The following is a 26498-nucleotide window of genomic DNA, read 5'->3' on the forward strand; positions in this document are numbered from 1 at the left end:
TAGCTTGAAATCCCAAAGGTTGCCAGCGGAGCTTTTTGGAAGAGGAAGAGTTTTTTTTTTCTTCTTTCAGATTATGCAATTGGGCTGAGTGGGCAGGATTCAGGGTTGGTCTGGAGCTGTAGGGCAAGACCAGTGCATTCGCTCTGAGCAGCCTGGAGACCAAATTGACCCCAGAACTGCTATACTTTGAAGATGTGGCTTTACACTGTGATTTTGACTGTTCTCTCTATGTGCATGGTTTGGGGTAAGTTCTTTGGAAATACAAAAATCAGAGGGAACAGATGGAAATCCATTCCTTGTGCTCAAGTGGGTGGATATGTGTGGAGGGTAAAGTAATGGTGGGTCCAGTTCTGTCACAATGCAGCCTCTGGATCTGGAATTAGACTTTAAGCAACCCAGCTGAGCCAGCCAAGATCTGGACAAGAGGAGGATAAAGACCTTAAGACCCCAACTGCATGCATGGGATGCAGGAAGGTGACAAGATAACCTCATGCCACCTCATTGAGAATTAAGAACACCCAGTTTATTGTCTCCTTTACTATTAGTTCATATCTGGCCCAACCACAGAGGGTGGTTTAGCATAATAATCAGATCAGAGTTGGAGTACAGGTATGAATTCCAGCTTAACACTTGAATCTGGGTGTCGTTGGGCAGGGTTCTTCATGTCTCCATGCCTGGTTTACTCCATCTCTAAAACAGGAATGCAATAAAAATTACCCCATGAGGTCAATGGGGGACAAAAAGGGTGGTTGTTTCTAAGCACTTAGGATGGTGCCTGAGGTGCATAAAAAGGATGAAGGGTTGATTTAAGATGGAATATGTTCAGAAAAATTTGACATATAGTAAAATCAGATCAGGAGCCCTTGGCCATTGAAAAGACAGTTCACTACTCAAGGTATGGGTGGTGTGGTGTCACAGCACTGGGGTGTAGTGATGCATAAGGGGACCATCTACAGTCTGTCAGGAGGCAAAGGGTGAGGGAAAGTTGTAGGAAAAGCTGTTATTGTAGTTTCTCCAGTAGCAAGAGAAGAGGTGGGGGGAAATTGCTGCAAGTTCTGCTAGTTGGGATTATTTTAGTGTACTTTGGAGTACAGCAGCTGTCCCTAGGTGTCTGGTACCTGGGTCTGTATAACTGGGACAAGTGGTTACTGGTCAAGGGTGTGAGAACCAGATTCAACAGGTGATTGGCTCCTGATATTTTGGATCCTGGAGGAGACAGTCCTCCAGAATCAGCAAGGTTCACTGGTCAAAGCATCAGATAGAGAAAAAAAAATCCATGGTGGACACAGTAGTGCAGTGAGGGACCTCAACTCCATCACTGTGATATTATAGACAGGGAAGCTGAGACTCAGAGGGAAATATCTCTTCCCAAGTTCACCTGGGAAATCATGCCCTAGTCTTCATCTGGCTCCTGAATCCAGAGCCTGCACTATGGACATCAGTATCTGGTCAGTCCAGGCATGTCTGGAAATTATCTCCTCTCTGGATGGTGACACTCTAGGAGGCTTAGAACAGAGTATGATGCAGAGTAAACAGGACACAAAACTGAAGTGAATTTTTTTTTTTTTTTTTTTGCTTTTGGCCTCTCTGACAACACTACCAATTTCCATCATTAGAAATTTCACACAGGCCATTTCCAAGTCCTTCCAGCTGCTTTCAGGAATAATGTAAGTGCCAAGTTGGCACATAGTAAGGGCTAAATATGTGCACATTCCATGTGGGCAAAGTGATAAATGCTATTGTTTCCATTCTGACTTGTGCCTCCCATTCCATTTTTTATGCTTTTACCTGGGGCAAGCTGGCTTCTATTCACTTTATCTGGGTGGAAGGTCATCACAGAGCTAACACAAGAAACACACAGTGATTTTTGCATGGGTGTCACTCTTCTTCCCCTCTGAGAAGTGCTCAGCACTCTTTAGCCTCTCTTCCACTGTCTCTGGGCTTCCTGACCTGTGCCCTCCTCCTGTCCCTGCCCTGCTAGATATTCTCTTTCAGCCGGGCTGTGTCTGTGCTCTGTTCTCGGCTCTTTCTCTTCTCTCACACTGGCCCCTGCAGTGGAGTCACACCAGCCATGGTGGGTTCTCTCACCTTCAGGTGGATGGTTACACCCGACCCTCAGGGACCTGCTGCCAGTGTGGAGGGGCCTTGTCCCATGACATCTTCTACAAGAATGTCTCAAGAATTTTCCCAGTGAACTTTTTGACATGGAGCTAGCATTTCATACTTGCTTTTCAATCTTCTTTCCCTTCCACGGCCCCATATTATTCAGCTACCAAGTTCTTCTCCTTCCAAATCCTTCATATTCATATCCATTTTCTTCTTCTAAATTTTCTCTTGAGTACAAAGAGTGTAAATCTTGGAATGTACACACACACACACACACACACACACACTCATACACACATATACACACATGCAATGTAGCAATATATAGATTCAATGCAATCCTTACTAACATATCAATATTCTTCACAGAACCAGACAAGAAAACAGTTCTAGAATTTATATGGAAGAACAAAAGACCCAGAATAGCCAAAGCAACTCTTAGCAACATCAACCACATGAAAGGCATCAGAATACCTTACTTCAAATTATACTACAGAGCTACAGTAATAAAAATAGCACTGTATTGTCACAAAAGTAGCCACATAGATCAATGTAATAGAATATTTAGAAACAAATATTCATGTTTATAGCCTATGACAAGGTGCCAAAAACGTACATGGGAGAAAAGATAGGCATTTCAACAAACAGTGCTGGGAAACTGGTTATTTATATGTGGAAGAAAGGAATCAGACCTCAATCTCTCACCCTGCACAAAAATTAACTTAAGATGGATAAAAAACTAGAAATTATGCCAGAGATTTTACTTGAAGAGGGAATAGAGCCGACTCTCCAAAATATAGTCACTGGTGGAGACTTACTTAATACAACCTTTAAAGTTCAGAAAATAAAAATAAAAATAATCAACATATCAGATGGCATCAAATTAAAAGGCTTCTGTGTAGCAAAGGAAATCATAAAGAGCCCAGAGATGGGGGCCTACAGAGTAGAAGAAAATCTTTGCCAGCTACTTTTCTTATAAACGATCACTAACTAGAATATATAAAAAACATAAAAAACTTAACACTAAAAATAATTCAAAGCAAAAATGGGCAATGAATCTTAATAAACACTTCTCAATATAAGAAATTCAAATAGCCAATAAGTATGTGAAAAAGGTTCAACATTAATTATGAGAAATTAAAATCAAGTTGACACTGAGATTTCACCTAATTCCAGATAGACTACCATATGACCCAGCTATACAACTTTTGGGAGTCTTTTAAAAGGATTGACATTAGAATATTGTAGAAATACATATCTATGCATATTTATGTTTAAAGCAGCATAATTCACAACAGCATTGTGAATAGTTTCATATACCATAGTTTCATAATCTACTCATTATGAAACTATGGTATATATACACAATAGAATTTTACTCAGTCATAAATAACAAAATTATGTAACTTTCAGAAAGATGGAAGGAACTGGATACCATTATGCTAAGTGAGATTAGCCAATCCCAGAAAGTGAAAGACCATGTATTATCACTGTTATGTGGAATCCAGAGAGAATTTGGAAAACAAAAAGGACTTTAGATAAATAATAGTAGACAGTAGACAAATAGTGGAAGGGGATTTGGAGAGAGAGATGAGAAAGTGAATGGGGAGATTTGATGAAGGACACAGTTCAAATAATTCTGTATTCATATATGAAGTTATCAATACCAATTTTGATGTTATATATGGAGATGGGGAATGATTGACCTGGGACCCAGAGGGAAACACACAGCCAGTGCTATGTGCCTGTATGCTTCCATCAGGCTGAACCTCATTATGATGTATAATTACAATGTACCAATTAAAAAAAATGCAATGGTAATATACAGTGCCACCCCCCCCCCCATAAACATCTCAATGTAAATCCTTCCAGAAAGGATGTGTTTGTGTGATTGGTAATGATTAACCACAACGCTTAAAGGAAATAATAATGGCATTTTGTATCCATATAATGAATCATGGACCATAGAGTTTTCAGTAGTAATTGGCTGCCCTTCTTGTTGTATAGGCCCCCTTTCCTTATAGTGGGCTTTCATGTTTATACCAGATAAACATGAAAATTTTGAGATCAGATGTCTTTGACTTTAGAAGTTCATTCTGGTGTTATTTATAATAACTAGCCACAAGAACAACAACAACAAAATACTTAACTGTTCACAGTATGGAACTATCTGTTGATTCTCTGAGACATGGGTAGTGTTTTATAAACTGATTTCCCATAAAAAGACTTTCAGAGGCCATTGTTTCTTCCTCCATTAGGCAAAATCCATATTAAGATTTTCTTTCTAGCCAAACTCTGAGAGTCTGTGGACATATTGTATTTGTTCAAAGGCAGCAACTAGGACAAGAGAATAGAAATTGCCTCCTCTGATGGATGTCTGACAAACTGAGGTTACTGAGGTCAGACGAGAGAAGACCTCAGGGGTGGCTGGCCATGGTCAAATGTCTGGAAGTCTACCTGCCTGAGATAGGAAGAACAGGTTGCTTCACTGTGGCCCCACAGGAGGTGAAACCAGGATTAACAAGGAAGCTGCAGGGAATGAGGAGTGATTTTCTTTCCCACAGGAATGAAGAAAATTGAGCAGACAGGAACCTGACATCTAGTCTCTCTTCCCTCTGGATGACACTGCTTACAACTACAAGAATATACTAGAAATTCCTTGGATCCTCTTCTCCAGCCTCTTTCTGCCACTTATTTTTACACTGAATGAAGCCAAATACACTGTCCTACATTAGAGTTTCTCCTGACCAGCAACTGCTCATTCCAGCTCACCTACTTCTCCTCATGGATTCCATCTGGTGGTACTCACAGGCCACTCATCCTTTTCCAGCCAGGCTCTGTGTTTTGCTGTCTCTGGGCCTCTGTACTTTCTCTCATTTTTGCTGCATAACCCCTTTCATTATTCCTCTCTTACTAAGTCCCAGATCCTCCAACATGTCACCAGTCAGAAGGTCTCACCCTCTCTTCTCTCTCTTACAGAACTTGTCCGTGGCTCCTTTTCCCCACTAGGCCAGCCCTTGTGAGATGAGGCCACCTCTTGTTCATCTTCTCAATCAGCATGCAGTTTAGAACCAGGATTCTAATCGATACATACTTCTTTAAGCTTCTAAGAGGGAAACCAAATGTTGTCTTCTTACCAGCAACAGTTCTTATTTTTTCATTGACTTCTGGCTGTATGCATTTATACTTCCTTCATTATCTACTCCTATTTTTATTCAATCAGTCCTTTGAGTTAGGAAGGACATTTTTTTTTTATCATCAACCTATTTAAAGAAGTTAACTATTATATAAGAAGAAACTGAGCCCTAGCGGGTAGAGTTGATCTTTTCAACTAGAAATTCTCACCTTTCCCCTCTGATGTTCTCATTTTGTCTCCATCTCCAGCAGGAGACCCACTCTCACCACCTGTGGTCGACACCAGGCATGGCAAAGTGATGGGGAAGTTTGTCAGCTTAGCAGGATTTGCACAGCCAGTGGCCGTTTTCCTGGGCATCCCTTTTGCCAAGCCCCCTCTTGGATCTTTGAGGTTTGCTCCACCACAGCCTGCAGAGCCATGGAGCTTGGTGAAGAATGCCACCTCCTACCCTCCTATGTAAGCAAGGGTGGGGGAATAGAGGGTGCCTAAGTGGGGATGTTTGTCTCAAGGAGCTGCAGGAAGGAGTCAATCCTTCAATTGGCTCCTTTTTCTTCTGGAATCCTCAGGAACACTACAGAACACTGAAGACATTCAGGAATTGTCACAATTTTCTTGAATCTCTTTTGAACACATAGTAACATCTAATCTGTATCTGGCATGTTCTTGGGTCTCAGAATCTATTTGTGAAAAGAAAAAAAGATTTTTGACATTCCTGGAGAAGGAGAAATAATTAATAATAATAATAATAATAATAACAACAATCATAACAACAACAACAACTATGTAATATGTAAGAATATGACTAGTGTTTTGGAAAATAAAGTAGCTGAACAGGTAAGGGAGATAAGAAGTACTGATCTTCTCTTTTCTCTCTTAACCCTTGGAATGGCTGGGGAGAGGAGTGGATTAAGTGTGTTTGGTTGGAGAGTATGGTGCACTGAAGGATTGGCTTGGTGAGTTCTCAGCTCCCATGTGTGTCTAGATACCTAGTCTTGGGCAAAGCAGTCGTTGGTGTGCCCAGTTATGCTGGCCAGCTGAGCTCATGATCCTAAAGCTTCCATATGGCATCACAACAACCCCAAGGCACCTCATACACATTTTTGTTACAGTTCAGACTATATTGATGTCCTCAGCAATAGCCTTCCATGCGTTTCTGTGATTGTATTTTTGGTTGCCTTGTTTCCTTTAAATAATAACGTATACTGCTTTCACTTCCTGATTGCAAGTGCAATACATATATATTTCCAAAAAGGAAATAAATATAATCAAATGTAGGAAACATTAAAATCAGGTACAATTCTACTACCCAGGAAGAATTTCTGTTAATATTTGAGATCATGTTTTCTATTCATTTAATTTAATCTATATGAAAATGGATCCTACATACAAATGGTTGAAATTATCACCTTACTCTCTGATCAGTATATGATCAAAATCATTTTGTGCTCTTATATATCCCAACCTGATTTTATTTTATTTTATTTTATTTTATTTTATTTTATTTTATTTTATTTTATTTTATTTGGTGGTGCTGGGGTTCCTGGAAGCCCTTCTACCTCCGGGCTACACTCCCAGACCTATTTTTACATTTTTATTTGGAAACAGGGTCTCCTAAGCCAGTGTGTGTGGCTGGCTTCAAACCTGCGCCATCCTCCTGTCTCTGCCTCCCAAGCGCGGGGATTACAAGTGTGCGCCACCATGCCCGGCTCCAACCTGATTTTAAATAACTGCATTGTGTATTGGAATAAAGTTGAAGTACTTTGATTGATCTTTTTTTTCCTGGGGTCATTAAGTAGTTTCTGATAGTCTAAATAATACTATTATAAACATGTAGGTAAATCATTATACACATTCATGGACATTTTAAGATAACTTTCAAGAGATGACATTTTTAATGGTGCATTGCAGTCAGACATCTTAATAGAGTACAGTATGGTAGAGGCACGCATGCACACATCGCTCATTTAGCCCTTCCCCAATTCCCACCCCATTCACTTCCCCTCCCTCCCTCTCAATTTTGCCTTAGTGATTGGCTTTGATATGTTTGTGAATGTACATCATGTACATTAGAGAATTTCCCTCTTCCCCCCTCTCATTCCCCTTAGTTAGGTCTCCTTATTTGCTCATCTATGGTTTCTCTTCCTTTGTCTAGAGTTCTTCCTCTGACCCTTTTTCTCCCTAATTCTGCAGATTAGGGAGAACATCTGATTTTTCACTTTTTGTGACTGAATAATCTCACTTACCTTAATGTTCTCCAGTTCCATCCATTTCCCTGTAAATGACATAATTTTGTTCTTCTTTATGGCTGAGTAAAATTTTATTGTGTACATATCCCGTAGTTTTGCAATCCAGTCCTCTGTTGGTGGAAATCTTGACTGGTTTCATAGTTTCTCATTTGTGAATCGTGCAGCTATGAACATAGATGTGCATACACTAGTTTGTTATTTTGATTTTCATTCTTTTGGGTAGATACCCATTTTTGAATCAAAGAGTAACATAATTTCTGTTAACTTTTCCTACATAAATATCATCACTACATGTACTCTTTCCATTAATACATGAAAATTTCATGCAGCAGATCCTTGCCAATGCTAAAAGAGTGCTTTTTGGCTATTGGGTAAATAAAATAATAATATATGAATCATAAAAATATTGAATATAATTTTGGATTTTCTTTTGCATTTATCTAGGTACTAGCACAGTTGAACTCTTTCTGACTCTTTTGACATCTCATATTTTGTCTTTGTGAACTTTATACCTCCTGAGTCTTGGTGATCCTGGAACAATTCCACAGGATGAAAATCTGGAATTCACTTTTGCTGACTCTACCTGTGTTATTGATGGCTGTGTCATCCTGTCACCTTAGTGTTTGTTTCAGTTATCTCTGCTACATACTGAGGGCAATGATGCCTGCTTTAGATCCAATGAGATCTATAGTGTTGCATATAACATACTTGGAAATAGAAGCACTTGTAACATGTATCTTCCTAATTTTGTGACCTTGGATGGTGTCTCTAACTTTTCTTTGCTTCAGTTTTCTCATCTGTAGGTGCAAAAATAATAGATCCCATGCTTTGGAGGCAGATCTAAGGCTTAAATGAGTTAGAACATAAGAACATAAATCAGTGCCTGGTGCACTGGGAGAACCCAGTAAATGTTCCCAATCCCATTGTAAATTGCCTCTTGCAGATTTCTCATCAGAGGAGCCAACAGTGATTTTCTGGGATAAGATGATGATAGAATCTTAATATGCTAAAGTTGCAAGACCCTTATGGAAAGCCTTCCCTTCTCTTAGACCTGGAAGATTGAGAACCAGTGCACCAAAATAATTCAATCATAATATCCCAGCAACATCAATGACTGAGGCAGGATAAGGAAATTCTGCTGAGGCTTTCTCACAAAGATGTCAGCACTAGCCTGCTGCAAGCTAAATGTCTTACATCCAGCTTGATGGGCATCTACCATCAAGACATGGTAGAAGATCCAGGTGAAGAAACACTGTCACCCTGTAGCCCAGCAGAAAGGAGCACCATGTCCCAGAAGTGCAGGAAATGTAACCTTTCAGGACAGCTCATCATATGGCCAGCCTACTTTCTGTGGCCCAGGGAATCCCAAATGCTCTGGGTAGAGGAGAGGTGCTAAGTCCTTCTCACTCTGAATGATCTGTGGAGACTATAGGGAGTCCCACAGTTCCCACCAGGCCCCCGAGAGTGCCTCCAACCATTTTGCCATCTCAAGTCAGCAATAGTGACTCCATTTACAGGCTTAAAACTCCCAGTGCAAGTTCTAACCTCAGATGATTCTTCAGCTTCCTCCTGGTTGAACCTCTGGGCTCCTCTTTCTTCTCTTCCAGGTGCTCTCAAGATGCATTAAAAGGGCAAAGAGACTCAGATCTCTCTACCAACAGAAAGGAGAAAATTCATCTGAAATTTTCTGAAGACTGTCTTTACCTAAATATTTACACTCCAGCCAACTTGACGAAGAATAGCAAGCTGCCGGTAAGCACAGCAGGGCCACAGGTCAAGACTGGTGAGTTCCAGCATCCAGGATTTTCTGGTGACAACAGACAGGGAATGGAGGTAGCTTGGATCAGGGACACTGTGGGCTTTGACGACTCAGGGGCCCAGACATTCATTTCAACACAAGAAATACAGGTTTTACTTACCCCAGTTTTCTCTAGTGACCTCAGGCATATTTGGGAGATGACTGTATATTTGGAACATGTGTTTTAATTTTTCTAAGTTCTCTCATTAATAGAGAACAAGAATGATTACTCTTAGTTACTAGCCTAAGACTCTATCCCCAGAGCTGCTAAGACACAATTTCCAATAAGTTAAAGCTTTAGAAACTTAGAGTACAAAATATTTTTTTTGTACTCTAATATTGTGTACTTAGAGTACACAATATTTCATGACCTAACTCTTGCTTTATATGTAGAGTCACTGTGTCCCAGAATGAGAAAGGGAGGCTTCCCATAAGAGTTACAGCACAAGCCTATGGGTCTTCTGATCTTTAACCTTGTGATTTTGACACAAACAAGGAAATGGAGCATGCCTGCTGCCTTTCTACAGCACAGTTAATGGTGACATCAATCGCTGTTCCTTGAAAATGCTCATTGTCTCTGTGTAGAGGCGTGGGCAGACCTCAGACCACCTCAGGGTTGTGTTCCATAGACAACTGTCTGGAATTTTTTTGTAGTTCATTTCCTGCCCTGGTTGCCTTTGGCATAGACTGTTAATTCAGCGAGTCCACGTTTTCCAAACAAAGGAAGGGCATAGATGAGACCAGCTGCCAGGTTCAGGCCAGAGCATGTGTTAGAGAAGAGGTGACAACAGGTGGAAGGAGGTAGGGTGTTAGCACCTAGCCAGTCTCTAAGGGACATCCAGACATGGTGCCCAGAAGTGGAGGAGGAAGTGTAACTTGAGACTAGAAGCTGTTATAACAAGTGCTTTGTAACGGACAATTGAATAGGGACAAAGTTTCCCTCAACCATTCACTCATTCTTGCATTCTTCTATTTTGTACTCAAGGCTTCCATAGAGATAGTTAGACTTGAGGGTTATGGAAGGAGAAGCATGCTACCACCACACACTGCCCCACCTTAGAGAACCTTGCCTTTTGGCTGCACAGACACATCTTCACTTCATGACTGACCTGCCCTTGGACTCAGCCTTCCCTCAGAGTTGACCTTGACTCAGACCAGCACCAGGAGGAAGGCAGGTGTCACAGGTGCAGGAGATACAGGGGAATCTGGAGGTGAGAGAGCTTTTAGCTATGGACACAGGTTCTAGAGCTACAAGGTCTGGCTTCAAATCCTGAGTATGTTTCCCTTCAATCTTTTTATTCAAGTGGGAGGAATCACATACACATATCCAGTGATAAAAATTAAGCTTTATCTTGGTCCTGGATAAGTACAGTATTCATGAAGCATGATATGGGCTGCAGTAGGATCCTCCTCCTGTCCTACAAGCTGACTCACTGCACTGTTGCTATGGGATGTAAGGAACTGGGCAGCTCAGTATATGGACTCTAGGCCAGATTGACTGATTCAAGTTCTGCTTCTACCACTAAGTGGCTGAAGGACCTCAGGCAGGTGAAACTTCAGATTTCCTGTGTAGTTCTAATGGTATAATATTAACATTACCTTAGAAATAGCTTATTTTAAAATATAGTTGGCATATTGTCCATATTGTGAGATATTTTATTTTTTATTACCCAGTTTATTACAGTATCAACGAATGCACTATCATTTCTTCACTGATTTTCAAGCTCTTTAAATGCAAGAACCAAGATGGGCATAGTAGCAAATTTCTGTAATCCTAGTATTTGGGAATTTGAGACAGGAGGATCATAGGTTCATGGTCAACCTCAGCAACTTCATGAGTCCTCCTGTAACTTAATGAGAACCTGTTTCAAAGAAAAATGAAAACTAAAATTGGACTGGGGCTTAGGCAGAGGGAAGCACATTAGGAAGAGGTGCCATCAAGCACTGTGTGTTTCCTGAGATAATCGCTGATGCAAAGAGAAGCTTAATCCCCACTACACAGTTAAAGGAGATGAAGCCGAAATACAAACGTCCCTCTCATTTATGTCTAGCTGGTTGTATGGTCCAGGCATGAGGGTGATAGCAGTGCTGGGGAAACCAGGTCTTTGCTGTTCCTAAAATGATGTTCTCAATGTAAAGTGCTGCAGGAATATGAGGCACACTTGGGGCTGAAGATGAAGGCAGGGGTCACTGAATAAAGTGGTGGCTTAGCCTCCAGCAAAAAGGTTGGGATGCAGAGATGATACTTTTTGAAAACTTGTTGGGTCTTTGGTTAATGGCCTCCTTGAGTCATAGACAAAATGTAAACAAGCAAACCAGAGAAACTCTGAGGTCCTTCTTAATTTTACTTTCTTATTTCCAGGTGATGGTGTGGATCCACGGTGGTGGTCTAACGATGGGTGGAGCATCCACCTACGATGGACTGCCCCTTGCCCAATATGGAAATGTAGTGATGGTGAACATTCAGTACCGCCTGGGCATGTTGGGATTCTACAGGTAAGTTATTGGATTATTCTCTCTGTGTGTTTCCCACAGCATCAGTTTATATAACAAAATAATTAGAGTGGGAGGAAAAACCTCAAAAGAGACTTATTTAACTCACCTCTTTGCATGCAGAGAGTCCTATGTCTCTAAAATCTTGTATTCCATTAAGATGTATGACTATAATGGGCCAATGAAAAACAAAGGCAACAGCCAGAGGGGAAAAAAAAGTCCAAAACCACATGACTCTGTATGATTGACCTTTGTTGAAGGTCTGTTTGTCTGCATCATGATGTGGCTGAGGGAAGCTCTGGGAGCCCTCATACCAACCTTTGCTAAATCCTTCAGAATGTGTCCCATCCATTCACTGTTGGACCCCACCTGCCTCCTCCTTCCCCAGCCCCACTTGTCTACTTGCTCTGGACTTTGCATTTGCTTTTCCCTCTTCCTGGAATATCTACTCTACCTGTCAAACACCTATTCTTCCTGCAAGGCTCAGACCTCATGTTATCATGTCTGAAATACTCATCTTCTTCCCACCCAAGCTGCCCCAGCATCCTGTAGTCCTCTGTGCTGGAAGTCAGCACACAACTAAGTAGTTAAATATCACATGTCTTCTCTGTGAATGGAAGAAGGCAAGTGGTATTCAGAGAGCTCAGTGAATGCTCCTGCAGGCAGGCTTTCAGCCGACCATGCCCCTGGGCTGCTCGTGAAGAGGCCAACAGTGAGCCCCACCAGCTCTCAGAACAACTTCATGGGACCTCTCAGGGAGCCACAGACACTCTCATTCTCAAGTCTTATCACAGGACCACTCTGGCCTCTTTAAAATTAAAATGTTCCTTTCCCTGGCCTTGGTCTCCTCCCACCTCTGTGGGCTTTTTTTTTTTTTTTGGTGGTATTGGGAAATCCCAGACTCACTCTCTCTCTCTCTCTCTCTCTCTCTCTCTCTCTCTCTCTCTCTCTCTCTATATATATATATATATATATATATATATATATTTTTTTTTTTTTTAATTTGGAAACAGGGTCTCTTAAGCCAGCAAGGCTGGCTCCAAACCTGTGCAATTCTCCTGTCTTAGTCTCTCAAACGTGGGGATTACAAGTGTGTGCCACCACACCAAGCTCCTTTTCAGCTTCTTAAATGGACTCGTCTCCTTCCTTACCCTCAGGACTCTGAGATCGCTCTCTTACATAAGCTCTCTAGCCCTCTTTATTCTCTATGTGCTCCCAGAAGCACTTTCAGATCTCACTATTTACAGCCTTTACCTACCTCCTTCTGTCTGCCCTGCTGTGTACAGGGCACCTCCCAAATACAGACTTCCCAGGCATAGACTGAGTCCTTGGCACCTGCTGTCCTTGCTCTAACTAAACTTCTCCTGCTTTCCAACATGGCCCCTGCACAGTTTCCAGCAGCTCCATTCTCCCAGCTGCTCAAGACACAGGTCTATGGGCATCCTGGACTCTCCTCTTGCTCTCACACCACATCCAATGGACTAGGGAAAACTCTTGGCACCACCTGTACTCTATACTCAAGATCCATCTGCTTTTCATCCACTCCTTGCTTTTCACATCACAACCCCATGACTCTGCTCTCAATTACTTTAATGAGTGCTTATTTATCAACCTGTGACTTTTTTGTGACAGCCCCTAAACAATAGCCAGAGTGATCATGTAAAAATGTATGTTGAGTCACATCATAGCTCTTCTTTGGGCTCCCAGATCACTTACACTGCCACAGGACTCTTTGCCAAGGCTCACAATGCCCTCTCTAGCTGCATCTCATGCCAGCTACACTCATGCTTTTGTTCCCTTGGCCCTGGGCCTTTGTAGTTGCTGCTCCACCTAACTGCAATCCCCTTCTTTGGATATTTACAATACCCTGCGATCCTCATGCAGGTCCCTATAAAATGCTACTGCTGAAAAGAGGCCTAGCCTGATTATGAAATCTGTAGTATCTCCTACTGCCCCACTCCTACCACTTTCCTTGCCCAGTTTAATTTTTTTCTCAAGTCACATTCACTGCTTGACATTATATTGTCTAGTCATAGGTTTATCTGTGGTCTGTCATATGAGCTGAGTGTAGTCAGAGGTTGTCTGTTTTGTTGCTGAGTGCTCTGGCTCTTATAACTATACAGGGAACCTACTAGGTACTCAGTACCTCTTTGGGGGAAGAATGAATGTGGAGGCCTGCACAGGGCTCATGTGCTGTAGACTCTACTTTCTTCTTCCAGAAGAAGGCTGGCCAAGAGTCCCTTGCCCATCTGTGGTCTTGACAGCCCAGCAGTGACACCTCTGCCTCCACCCCACCCTGTTCTCTTGCAGCACAGGGGATGAGCACAGCAGGGGGAACTGGGGTCACTTGGACCAGGTGGCTGCTCTGCGCTGGGTCCAGGACAACATTGCTAACTTTGGAGGGAATCCAGACTCTGTGACCATCTTTGGAGAGTCAGCAGGAGGAGAAAGTGTCTCTGTTCTTGTAAGTGTTGCTGGCATCAGCCTCATCCCAGGGTTCTTGTCAATGCTGATGGGACCTCTTGGAGATCAGCCCATTCAACTACCTGCAGATTTGTTGACAAGATCTGGATTCACTGCATAGCATCAGATGGTGACGATCCAAGGCCCAAGTTCTTTTGGCCTCCAGGAAGCTCTGAGCTCAGCTTATGTCCTGGCACCATAGTATCTCCAGCTCAGCCTGCAACAGTGATCTTCCTCCTACTCTTTCTTGATTGAGTTCTCTTTCTCCTTTCTCAGCATTTTAAAATTAGGACTCAGCTCACTTCTCTTGGGAAGTAGGACTGGGTATCAATTACAATGAGATGATGAAAGGACATGAGTTAAAGGGTCGTTGTTCTCCAAGGTAAATAAAAAATCCTCACTCCAAGATAGATTTAGACCTTAAAATACCAGAGACTGAGAGCAGGCAGGGCTTCTCATACCCCTAGCTTTTTTATGATAATTTTCCTTATGATAAATTCTGATCAATAGAGATTCTGAAATAGAATTTGTGGCTAGGAATTGCTTGACAGTATCTAATAGCTTTGACTGTCATGATGGACACAAGCCATATACTTACTGTTCTGTTGCTATGCTGGGCACTAGCTTCATTCCATTGGGGTTCCCTCTGGGCCTCAGTGATATTTAGGAAAGCAGACTAGGACAGGTGGGAGCTGTTACTTTCATAGAGTGCCAGAGTCTCCAGGTGAAGGGGCCCAGGCAAAGGTGCAGTTGGAGAAAGCTTTAAAGAAAAGTGTCACTCACATTTACATGGTAAACATGACCTCTCCTCTCTCCATCTTCTGGCAGGCATTGTCTCCTCTGACCAAGGGCCTCTTCCACCGGGCCATTTCTGAGAGTGGTGTGGCCATCACTCCTGGACTAATCACAAAAGATGTGAATCTTTTGGCTAAGGTAGGTCTCACCTGGATAGTTCTTGTAACCTTACCTCTGTTTTTCTGAAATACCCAGGGATCTTATGTAGGATTCCCTTATGTAGGATTCAGTTGACTTACTAAAAAATACTGTGAGTGATACTGGCTGAGCAGGACGACCTCTTTTAGGGCTCACATTTCAATTACATCCTGTATTGTCTGAAGTGTGAATCATTTTATACAGGCTTCTGGCAATTCTGCACAAGGTGTAGTGTGTACAGATATGGTTCCTCCTGAGCATGTTACATGCATTGACTCTTTTTATAAGGCATGTGCAACTATTAGCCTCATCTACAGGTGGGAAAGCCAAGGTCAATGACTAGTAAGTGCAGGAGGTGGGAGTTATTACAGATAGTGGAATTCTGGATGCCATGATCCTCACTTCTACTCCACACTGCCTGTCTTGACACATTCAACTTTGAGAATATTGTGCCATTTTAACAAGGATAAGATAATAAAGGCAAAGGTATATGACAGGCTCATATCACCATTTCAGTTACTAACAGAGGTCATACTTTGGGACCCAGAACCTGCTTGTCTAGAGTATTTTTGACTGCCCCATGCTGCCTTCACGGGTTGGCTGAGGGATAGGACATCTTTGTGTGCATTGTTGGAGGGAAAAGACATTGCTCTTGATCTCTGCTGTTGCCTGTGATCTCTGCAGAAAATTGCTCATACTCTTGGTTGTAAAACCACCACCTCAGCAGTCATGGTTCAGTGTCTGCGCCAGAAGACAGAGGAAGAATTATTACACATCTCAAAGAAATTGGTAGGTGCCCCCATTCTAGTCGCCTCAGGCTTCATTATTTCAGCTGTCCTCTTGCCCAGAAAAAAACAAATTGGACAGTTTCTTACTTCTAAGAGTCCATGTCACCCTCTTGATTCAAATTGAAAATTTCATTTTTCCTTTTTAATTGTAAGATCCCTCAAAATGTAATATAAACAAAAAACTAACAATAACCAGATAAAATTGTATCATTCTCTTTTAAACAATACTTTACCATTTTTGTTTTATATGTATTTAAAGACATTCAACATTCCATATTTGTATACTTAATTGCAATTTTGGGGAAAGGACATTTTGAATTTTGAGGGAAGAATAATAAGTACAAAGTGTTTCAGAAAGGTGTGTTAATTTATCTTGGCTGATTTGAAAGCTATCTCAATTATAAAACAATAGTCCAGTTTTCTAGATTTTCTGACACTGTCCCAATTTGTATTCAAGAACAGCCATGTATCTACCATTAATTCATCTACTATACATTCAATTAATTCATATAATTTCATAAATCTAATGTCAATCCATCCATAACATTTTGTCTTTTTAAAACTCTGTCCATCACCTATGTGTCATTCACCCAGCATATGTCTATTCTCCATCACCCAGTCCTTCAAAAGCAATGAATGATCATTACCTCTTTAGCAGTATTCAACATATATTTATGTATCCATCTAATTCACCATTCATACTGCTATTGACTAACCTCATCCATCAATTCATTCATGCATTCATCCATTTATCCATCCATCCATCCATCCATCCATCCACCCACACTAGGTTTATGGATAGATGGCATCAGGCAAGGTCATTCAGATACAAACTGAACATTGTCCCTGCACACAAGAAACAATACATAAAGGAACATAGCCATACATATAGTAGTCTTGTGTGGTGGTAATACAAAGAGAAGATACATTTCATTATCTCCATCGGAGATACTTATCAAGGAATGTGATATTTGAGGATGGATGAACAGATGAATGGATATGGCACTGTGTCATCATTGGGATATTTAGCAAGACAAAGATCTAGAGAAAAGAGCATGCAGGCATTGGGACTATAACTCCTAGGTATCTCATCCTATCCATATACAGTCAGATTGGGTTGATACAGTGGAACATTGAAATCACTGTGATATTGAAAACAGAAAAAAAAGCATGGATTGGAATGTGTGTCAGTCAGGGTTTCCTAATGAAAGGTGTGAAAACTCACTTTGAGTTACCTGAACACAAAGAGGAACACTTGTAACTTCATCTTCAGGTAAATGGAAAGTTTAGGAGCAGACAGCTTAGGACATGGCTGGGTTCATATACCCTGTAGATGTCATTAAGAATCAGCTATGTCTGTCCCTCAGATGTTCACTCTTCTTTGTTGCCTCCTCTATGGAGCTTATTCATCTCCTAGGGACATTAAAGACAACAATATTCTAGACTTATATCCTACCTTCTCACAAACTGTCTATCTAAAAATTTTGGCCATAATTTTGTTATTAACCATTGGGCTGACACTGGCTTATACTAATCTATATTTTCTCGAACTAATTTCTGTGCAATAAGTCTTGCCCTAATCTCTATGTTCAAGGAAATGGAGTACCATGATCACAGGGGGATGCCCAAACTCATAAGGTGAGCATGGTGAAGAGAAAAACAAGAAGGGGCCATGGCTTCTCCCACTGGTCCATTTCACCTCCTGCCCCATTTCTCCATCAAGCAACCATATCCCTGCCTCTGCAGTCATCTCATTTATGTGTTTCCCCAAAGAAAACTTGGGTTGCTATAGCCAGGGATAGTAAGTAGGGTAAAGAATGAAGCAGAGGGCAGAAAAATTAAGCAAGTGTCCTCAAAACTCCAGCCACCCTGACTCTGTGCACCAGGTCTGTCCTGCCCTTGCTGGCACCTGCTCCTCTCCAGTCTTACAGCTGCATCTTTCACTCATGCCCAGTGGGATCCTTGTAGTGTCCTCACCCTCTGGGCCCAGCCAATAATAAACTGGGAAGGAGATGCTGATGTCTTTGCAACACAGGTCATAAGAACAGTTACCCCACAGGGAGCCTCTCATACACCCTTTGCTTTAGTGTTCACAGCAACATACTGACCTTGATTTATGTGACTCCAGGGTTGTAAGTAGTTTTGGTTTCTTGGTTATAGGTTTTGAGTCTTAATATCTTTATGCTTTAATTAAGTATAAATGAAAAATCTCTCTGTGGAATCAGTGTCTTCTTGTGTGTGTATCGCTGAGGTCTAGAAAGGAGAGGTAATTTGCCAGGATAACACAACCAGAAAGACTAGAGACAGAACTGCAACCAACTCCCCTGGCTCCCAATTCAGTCTTCCCAGGCAGTGACTGTCTTCTGGGCTCAGCGCTCCTCTTTTCTCCTATTTTCTGCTTACAATGCTTCCTGTGGGAGAAGGGTTCACTAAAACACTCTCAAGAGGCAGAAATAACCATAAAAGGAGCTCAGGATCTTGAACTGATGAGTAATATGTGCATGTATGCCTCTACCATGTTTTACTCCATTAAGATGTATGACTGCAATGCACTAATAATAAATTTTTTTAAAAGATTCTGAACTACAGAGAACAGATTTCCTGAGAGGGCAGAGGGCTTATTTTCAATGTAGAGGGGAGCAAGATCATTCCTAAGGACAACACCCTCTTCACACCCAAAGAGCCTCCAACAGTGTCCCCTGCCTAGTTCTTCCTCCCTCGCCCCCTCCCAACATTTGTCAAGGTCTGGGGATATGAGCTGGGTAGCGCCTTACAGTCCTGTCTTCTATTTTCTCCCTGGAATCCTAGCACTTCACTAAGCCTTGGGAGGATAAAGTAAGATATATTTAGCCGTTCATGAAAGTGTTAAGAGGAACTTACGATGGAGCAGACCTGGTTTGGTAGCTGGGATATAGCAATGGAACAAGAAAGAGTCTCTGTGTCTGAGGAGCCTTCCTTTCCAGCAGTACAATAGAAGAAAAAATGTGATGTGTTTTATGTTGATCAGAGTTAAGGAAAGAAAGGTTAGGAAGTGGGGATGGAGTTGACTAGTGGTTTGGGCGTGACAAGCAGGGCCAGAGAATGGCTTTAGGAACAGGTAACCTTTGAGTCGAGCTCTGGGGGAGGAAAGGAAGATAGCTGCTAGGAGAGGGTAGAGGGTGTTCCTGCAGAGGACACAGCACCTACAAAGGCCTGATTCAGGGGCCCTGTGTGTGGAGTGGAGGCAGAGAGGGAGGAGCAGGCTGAGTCCTGAGGAGGTCATGGAGGAGGTGTGGTGCCCACTGGAAGGTCTTGGACTGTGACTTGAAAGGAGAGGGAGGTGTTCAGAAGGTTCTGAGCAGAGGAGGGCCTGGGATCTGAGATTTTACATAGGTTACTTTCTCTGCATGTGGGAATATATAGCAGGGAAGGGACAGCACAGAAGCAGAAAGAACACACGGGGCTGAAGATGCAGGGACCCAGGCAAGGGGTCCTGGTGGCCTAGAGGGCTGTACCAGTGAGGTAGAGGAAAGGGGTTGGAGTCTGGATAATTTTGAGGATTAGTTTTCAAGACTTGATATGGACAGGGTATGAGGACTGAGAAAAGAGGAGGGGAGGATTCCCTGAGTTCTTTGACACAAGCCCAGCAATACTCTGGCTTCTCGCTTCTGCTGGTGGGCACTGGTGTCCCTTGTTCTTGTGGGTGCTGACATTGGTCTTCTCCCGATGGGTGCCATCCCACTCCAGCCTTCAGTGTCTCTCTCCTAGAATTTTACTATCCTATTTCTCCTCTTTCAAACCTGAATATGTACCAGGTAGAGCGTGTCTCTCCTTCTTAGAAGCCTGACATTGTGTACAAGACAAATTCCTTAATTACTGTGTTAGTCAGCCTCCCCTTAGTATAATGAACTCCTGAGATAATTGACTTATAAAAAGGAAAACATAGCTGGGCGTGGTGGCACATGCTTGTAATCCCTGTGCTTGGGAACTGAGACAGGAGGATCGCGCAGGTTCTAAGGCAGCCTGATCTGGCTTAAGAGACCCTATTTCCAAATAAAATATAAAATAGGTCTGGGAGTATAGGCCGGAGGTAGAAGGCCCCTGGGTTCCTTTCCCCAGTACCACCAAAAAAAAAAAAAAAAAAGAAAACATAATTTGGGGTCATACTTTTTGAGACTTTATTTCATAATTGGTTGATCCTGTTGCTTTGGGCCTGTGGCATCACAGGCTGGTGGAAGAAAATCATTAGCCTCATGGTTGAAAAGACAAAGAGAAGAAGAGGTGGGGTCTTGTTACACACTTCAAAGATATACACCAAATACTCTGAAGACCTCCCACTAGGCCAGATATTTTAAAAGTTCCACCACCTCCTAGTAGCACCAACAGCTCGAGCCCAAGCTTGTAATATATGGACCTTTGGGGAACATATAAGATCCAGACTACAGAACCTCCATTGAGTTAGTTCTTCCAAATATACTAAGTGTCAAGGATGTGGCAGATTTGTGCAGAAAATGTGTTCTTTTGCCATCTCACCCTCTCTCTTGTCCCTGCCCCAAGGCATTCTTCCAACAGGACTTTGTGGCATTGCTGGGATTTGCCGTGCACACCTCTATCTCTTCACTTATGCTATTCCCATTGTTAACATGAGTCATCCTGAAAGCCCACTGCAGATGGTGCACACTTGCTCTATGTGGCCAAGGGGAATCTTCCTTCTGATGAGCTGCTTCTTACTGGCTTGCCATGCAGCCCCTCTGAACTGCACAGCTTCCTAAGGCAGCAGTAATTGCGCCCAGATCTTTTTCTCTACCATCAGCCCTATTTTTCTTTATTGTCAGCTCTCTATTGAAGCCAGATTTGGTCCTTGTCTCGATCATTTAGTGCCCTCAAATAGGGAATCAAGGTTCAATTAAAGCACCTTGAGTGATGAGCTCATTACTTCCAAAAAGCTAACCATTTATCTAAAAGAACATGTGTTTGAATGTAGATAGAAGCTGTGGACCCTCATCAGTCACGAATTCTGTGTGTTGCTGAATTCATTTAATTACTAAAATGCAATTGTAGCCCCCAAATCAACACCTAGGACATAATGTGGACATTTGCAACATATGTATGTATGGGGCATCAAATAGCTTGAGTCACGTAGAGCCCTTGGTCTCACCCGGAGCCACAGGAAGCAATACTGTTTCCTTGCTTCAATTCTCTCACTAACAAGTGTCTTTTTGTTGTCTACTTAGTGACACACCTTTTCCAATATTTGTTCTTGTTAGTGATTTCTCTGCTTATTCTTGTTCTCAAGCACACTGAAGCAGTGCTGGCTGGTGTTGCTGAACACGGAAGGCTGTGGTGGCTTTGCAGAGAAAATGCGTGTGAAAGTTCAGCTTCCTTCAGGATTTAGTTATGGTGCTTATGGCCCCCAACTTAGTGTTAATCAGTCAACAATACAGTACCTCCATAGAGGAAGAGGAGATTTGCCTCTCTCTAGGTGAGGCCTGTCTGGAGAGTTGTGTCGTTTCTATAGTGGATGATAAAGATGTGGAAAATGGAAAAGCGACTGATCTTGTGGATCTTGAGCTGTTGAGTTTTTAAAAGTGCATTGCATGGGACGGCAGTGAGGCAGAAAACCCAGAATCCTTACATTTATGTTACTCAGGGTGAGAAAAATGCTTTGTGCTTCCCAGAAAGTGTTTTATTGTGAATACATTCTACATGTAACTAATTCTTTGTAGAAATCTATATTATACAGACTATCAATAAATAGGAAACACATAAAACAAGGGTGATGAAAATGTATCCAGGGGCTCACAGGCCCTCACTCTGAAATTTCCCTGGGAGCAATGGCTTGGTATTTGCTAATTCAGCATTCATTGCCATTCTACACACGTAACTACTACATAGTGAATGTAGACTGTATACACACCTATATGCACATTTCAAACTGGAAATTACTTTTATGTAATATATATCCCAATTTAAGTGAGACTTCCCCTTTTGTGTCCCGTACCACTATTTCTTTATGTCCATACCTCCCCCAAGTCCTTCTCTCTGCATCTCATACACTTAACCCCCTCCCTTAGGATCCTGAGTGTCTGTACCCACTGCCCACAGTCATGGGAGTCGGGTGCTGGCCACCATAGATAGGCAAAGGCAGGGATGTGGATGTTACTTGAGGAGGGAGCATGGCATTCATAACCCTGATCTGTTCTCCAGGACCAACCCTTCATGTCCACTGTAATTGATGGAGTGTTGCTGCCAAAGGACCCTAAAGAGATTCTGGCTGAAAAAAATTTCAGCAAGGTGCCATACCTTGTGGGATTCAACAAAAACGAGTTTGCCTGGAATTTACCAAAGGTGAGAAAGTACAAAAATTTAGTCAGATACATTCCTGTCTCCCTCACACACCTGACATCTGTACCTCTGAGTTCTTTCTTCTGCTAGTCCCCCTTTTGGGCTAGATAGAGAAGCTGTTCACATTGACCTGAGTAGACATTTCTTGGAATTTTTCTCTAGAAAGACTCTGCTATTTTATGAGTGGCAGAGCACTGGGAACCTCTCTCTCTCCAAAATTTTTTTTTATTGTTTTCCCATTCCCAGCATTTGGGAAGTTGAGACAGGAGGATTGCAGTTCAAAGATAGCCTCAGCTATTTAGTGAGGTCCTTTGCAACTCACTGAGACCCTGTTTAAAAATAAAGGATTAAAAACAGGGCTGGGAGTGTAGCTCAGAGGTAGAATGTTCCTGGGTTCTATCCCCAGAACTGCAAAAAAAAAAAAAAAAAAAGTGAACTGTTCAGAATGGGAAGGTCTGCAGAGATCATAATTGTGCAGAAGGAACAACTGAGGACATCTAGCATGGGGAAGGAGTGAAGGAGCTTAGGAGGTTAGATCTGTATGCAATGGCTTCCTTGGTCTTGGGTCCCATAGATTCCCCCTATACGCTCTAAGGTGCCTCTATGGAAAGATCCAGAGAATGTTTATAATGTTTGAGGTACAATTGTCTCCTAAAAGCAAAAAAAAAAAAAAAAAACTTGCTGGGAAAAACTCCAATATTTTCATCTGAAATCATTGAGCTTTCTCAAGCAGGCATTTAGAGGGTCTGTTGTTATCCTAGAATTAAGCTTCTAGAAGTGAGGCTAGAGTCTAGTGAGGTCTCTGAGAACATAGGTTGGACAGCATCACTATGAGCTGAGAGTTCTATTGTTATCATCCCAGGGGTTCTGCTAAGGGACCAAAGCCAGTGTGGTGAGTTTTGACTCCTCAGTAATGCAAGTCTATGGGATCTGGCTTGCCCTTCTGTCCTGAGCCTCTACTTCAGTACTACCCTGGCCTCAATTTCCTTTCTGCCTGGATAACCATTGTGCCCCCTTTCCTAATAAATACATATGTTTGCATGTATTTAAGTAAATATTTTTGCATTCTTTGAGTTTCTGTACATATATCCATTTGTTTTGTTAACTTCTTTCAAACTTATAAAAGATCCATGACCATCAACACCCAACCAAGATCTGTGGTCTGCACTGGTTTGGTTGGTTAGCCTGTTCCTTTCTTTCTATTTTTTCCTGATGATTCACAAATGTGTAACTATTTGTCTTGAACAGGCGGTTAAGTTGTTCTTTCCGATCCTGACTGGGACACTCAACCGGATCTGGGCCAAGTTTCTCATGGAGAAGATTTTCCCTATTATCGTAAGAGTCCTGGGAATCTTGGGACTGGTCTGGGGCCTTGTTTCAAATTACAGACCAATTTAATGACAGAAACAAGACTGAGATTTGAGGTTTTTTCCCATTTTTCTGCCTGTTGCACTTTGTCCCCCCTCCCCTGCCCCAAGGAATTAGCACAGGGCTCAAAGGACCACCATCAATGATTTCTTCTTGCATGGCCTGAGCAGCTGCATTGCTTACCAGGTGTGTATGGTATCATTTTCTTGTTGATTTCAGGGCATCCCTAAAGAAATGGTTCCAGAGGCTGCTGAGAAGTATTTTGGATGGACAGATGACCCTGTCAAAATCAAACACCGGTTTCTGGACATGTTTGGTGATCTGTTATTTTGTGTCCCATCTGTGATTGTGGCCCGTGACCATAGAGGTGAGTCACAAAGGTTGGATGGGAGAGGGATACTCACTTGCCAGCTTTATTCTCTAACCTCCGACCTCCTACCATAGACAGGTGTGGAAACTGTTAAGGGTCAGGCCTCAAAGAGTGATTCCTTATGGCCTGGGGAATGGTGCTGTCCGGACATCGTTTGGTGCCTGCTAGTAGCAGACTCTTAGAAGAAAGTTCATGTGCAAGTAAATTGATCTAGAAGGTGATCTCAGCAAACAGCAGTAGGGAGATGAGGCCTCAAAGCAGGAAGCAGATGGAAGCTGATCATGTGTGCCTGTGGAAAACTGGAGCTGGGAATGCTGGGAAACAAGCAGACAGTTCATCTCAGGGTCATCCTGCCTGAGCAGTGTGGAGCTAGGTGTTTATTCAACAAAAGCCTCTTTTCATTGGTTAAGGACTGTTAATTGTGTGGTGCTTTGACCTGTACACATGGGCAGGATAGTGTGTAGCAACCAAATAAAGCCATCATGGCAAGAGCTAAGATGGCATCAGTGAAAGTCAGGCTGTTTGTCCCAGAAATTTGTGATAAGAACAAGGCCCCAAAAGAATCTGCCAGGGCATTTATTTGCCTGAGTTTATGGTGGTACTTGAGATGAGAAGGCAAGGATCAGAAAATGAATGAGTCTTGGAAGTTCTAGTTCTAAACTAGGCTGTTAACTAGTTTTGCTAAGGGAGGAATGGGATTCAAGCATAGGATTAGGAGTGCTTTCCAGGACCAAGAAAGACATGAGGAGGGGCAACAGGAGGGACAGTAAGAGGAGCTGAGTTGGAAGTATGGTGATTCTCAATTTCTTTGCTGATTTTTGCATATCTTGGTATGTAATGGTGTGGGTAAGCTGAGGAATGGGGTTGGATCTATCTCAGGACCTTATGACATTGACCCATGACTGTATGTGGGGCTGTATATGAAATTAGGGATACATAAGCTCTCCCTAGGGGAAGTGTCTTAGTTTGATTGTAATTTGGAGAGTCTTTATTTTTGCACCCTAGTGGTAAAAACTATATAATCAAGAAAAAAATACTCTTTAAGTGGTTACTGAATTCAGTCTGCTACTAATTTTTGAGTATTTTTATTTCTTTGTTCATGAAGGACATTGGTGTAATTTTATGTTCTTATAATATTTTTCTCCTACTTTATTATCAGGGTAGAGCTGTCATTCTAGAACAAATTTCCTAGTATTTCCTCTTCATTGATTTTTTTTATTATTTATTATTTATTATTTTTGGTGGTACTGGAGTTCCTAGAAACCCTTCTACCTCCGGGCTATACTTCCAGACCTATTTTATATTTTTATTTGGAAACAGGGTTTCTTAAGCCAGCAAAGCTGGCCTCAGACCTGCTTGATCCTCCTGTCTCGGTCTCCCAAGCGCGGGGATTACAAGCGTGTGCCACCACGCCCAGTGTTTCATTGATTCTTTTAAAAGAGATCGAGAAGGGTTGATATTAGTTCTTCTTTAAATGTTTGTTATAATTAATTACTGAACCTATCATGGCCTGATCTAAAGTATTCTAGTCCAATGTTTCCTGATGAATTTTTAATCTGGATGATCTCCAATCCTTTTTTTTTTTTGGCAGTACTGGGTTGGAACCCAGGGGCATTCTACCTCTGAGCTATGCCCCAGCCCTATTTTTTATTCTTTATTTTGAAACAGGGTCTCAGTGAGTAGCAAAGGGCCTCACTAAGTAGCTGAGGCTGTCCGCAAACCTGGATCCTCCTATCTCAGCCTCCCAAATGTTGGGATTACACGCGTGTGCCACCATGCCTGGCTGATCTCCAATGTTGAAGGTGGAATATTGAAATCAAGCATTATTGCATTGGAATCTCTGTCAGAGGAGTGGCCGTCAAAGATCTTCCTTTCTGTACCTTCTCTCTTAGACTCTTGATGGTTTACTTTGCTGCACTGAAACTTTTTAATGTAATGCCATTCTATTTATTAATTCTTGTTTTAATTTCTTGAGCTTTGGAGGTCTTATTGAGGAGGTTTCCACCAGTGCCTATATGTTGGAGTGTTGGTTCTGTGCCCATCTCTAGTAATTTCAAGGTCTCTGGTCTAATTTTTAGGTTTTTTTTTTTTTGGTACTAGGGATGGAACACAGGGGGTATTCTACCTCTGAGCAACACCTTCAGCCCTATTTTGTTATTCTTTATTTTGAAACAGGGTTTCACTGAATTGCAGAGGGCCTCACTAATAGCGCAATCCTCCTGTCTCACCTTCCCACATGCTGGGATTACAAGTATGTGCCACCATGCCCAGCTTTTATTTTTAGGTGTTTGATACATCTTAAATTGACTCTTGTGCAGGGTGTGAGGTTGGGGGTTAATTGTTTTTCCTCAAGTGGTGTGATTAGCAGTTTCCCCAACACCATTTACAATGGCTTATTTTAAGATGAAAACAAATTCCATTCCATATAACAATTCTATACTTGACCCTGCCCCACACACATTGTATGTTTTTT

The 26498-nt window shown here is 42.1% G+C and overlaps 1 protein-coding gene across 1 annotated transcript in view; it reads left to right on the forward strand.

The window, feature by feature from the left end:
* The window catches only part of LOC308268388 (liver carboxylesterase 1F-like), a gene marked incomplete at both ends in the record, with an annotated part of 46061 nt that overhangs the window by 16364 nt on the left and 3199 nt on the right, over window positions 1-26498 (forward strand). The window contains 9 exons of the mRNA XM_080703527.1: window positions 5491-5698; window positions 9096-9240; window positions 11649-11782; window positions 14090-14243; window positions 15071-15175; window positions 15860-15964; window positions 22150-22290; window positions 23536-23622; window positions 23875-24022. Coding sequence (XP_080559653.1) covers window positions 5491-5698; window positions 9096-9240; window positions 11649-11782; window positions 14090-14243; window positions 15071-15175; window positions 15860-15964; window positions 22150-22290; window positions 23536-23622; window positions 23875-24022 — 1227 coding nt within the window. The remainder of the gene's footprint in view (window positions 1-5490; window positions 5699-9095; window positions 9241-11648; window positions 11783-14089; window positions 14244-15070; window positions 15176-15859; window positions 15965-22149; window positions 22291-23535; window positions 23623-23874; window positions 24023-26498) is intronic.

This window comes from Muscardinus avellanarius, assembly GCF_963383645.1.
Source record: "Muscardinus avellanarius genome assembly, chromosome: 10".
In the NCBI taxonomy this organism is placed as follows: Eukaryota; Metazoa; Chordata; class Mammalia; order Rodentia; family Gliridae; genus Muscardinus; species Muscardinus avellanarius.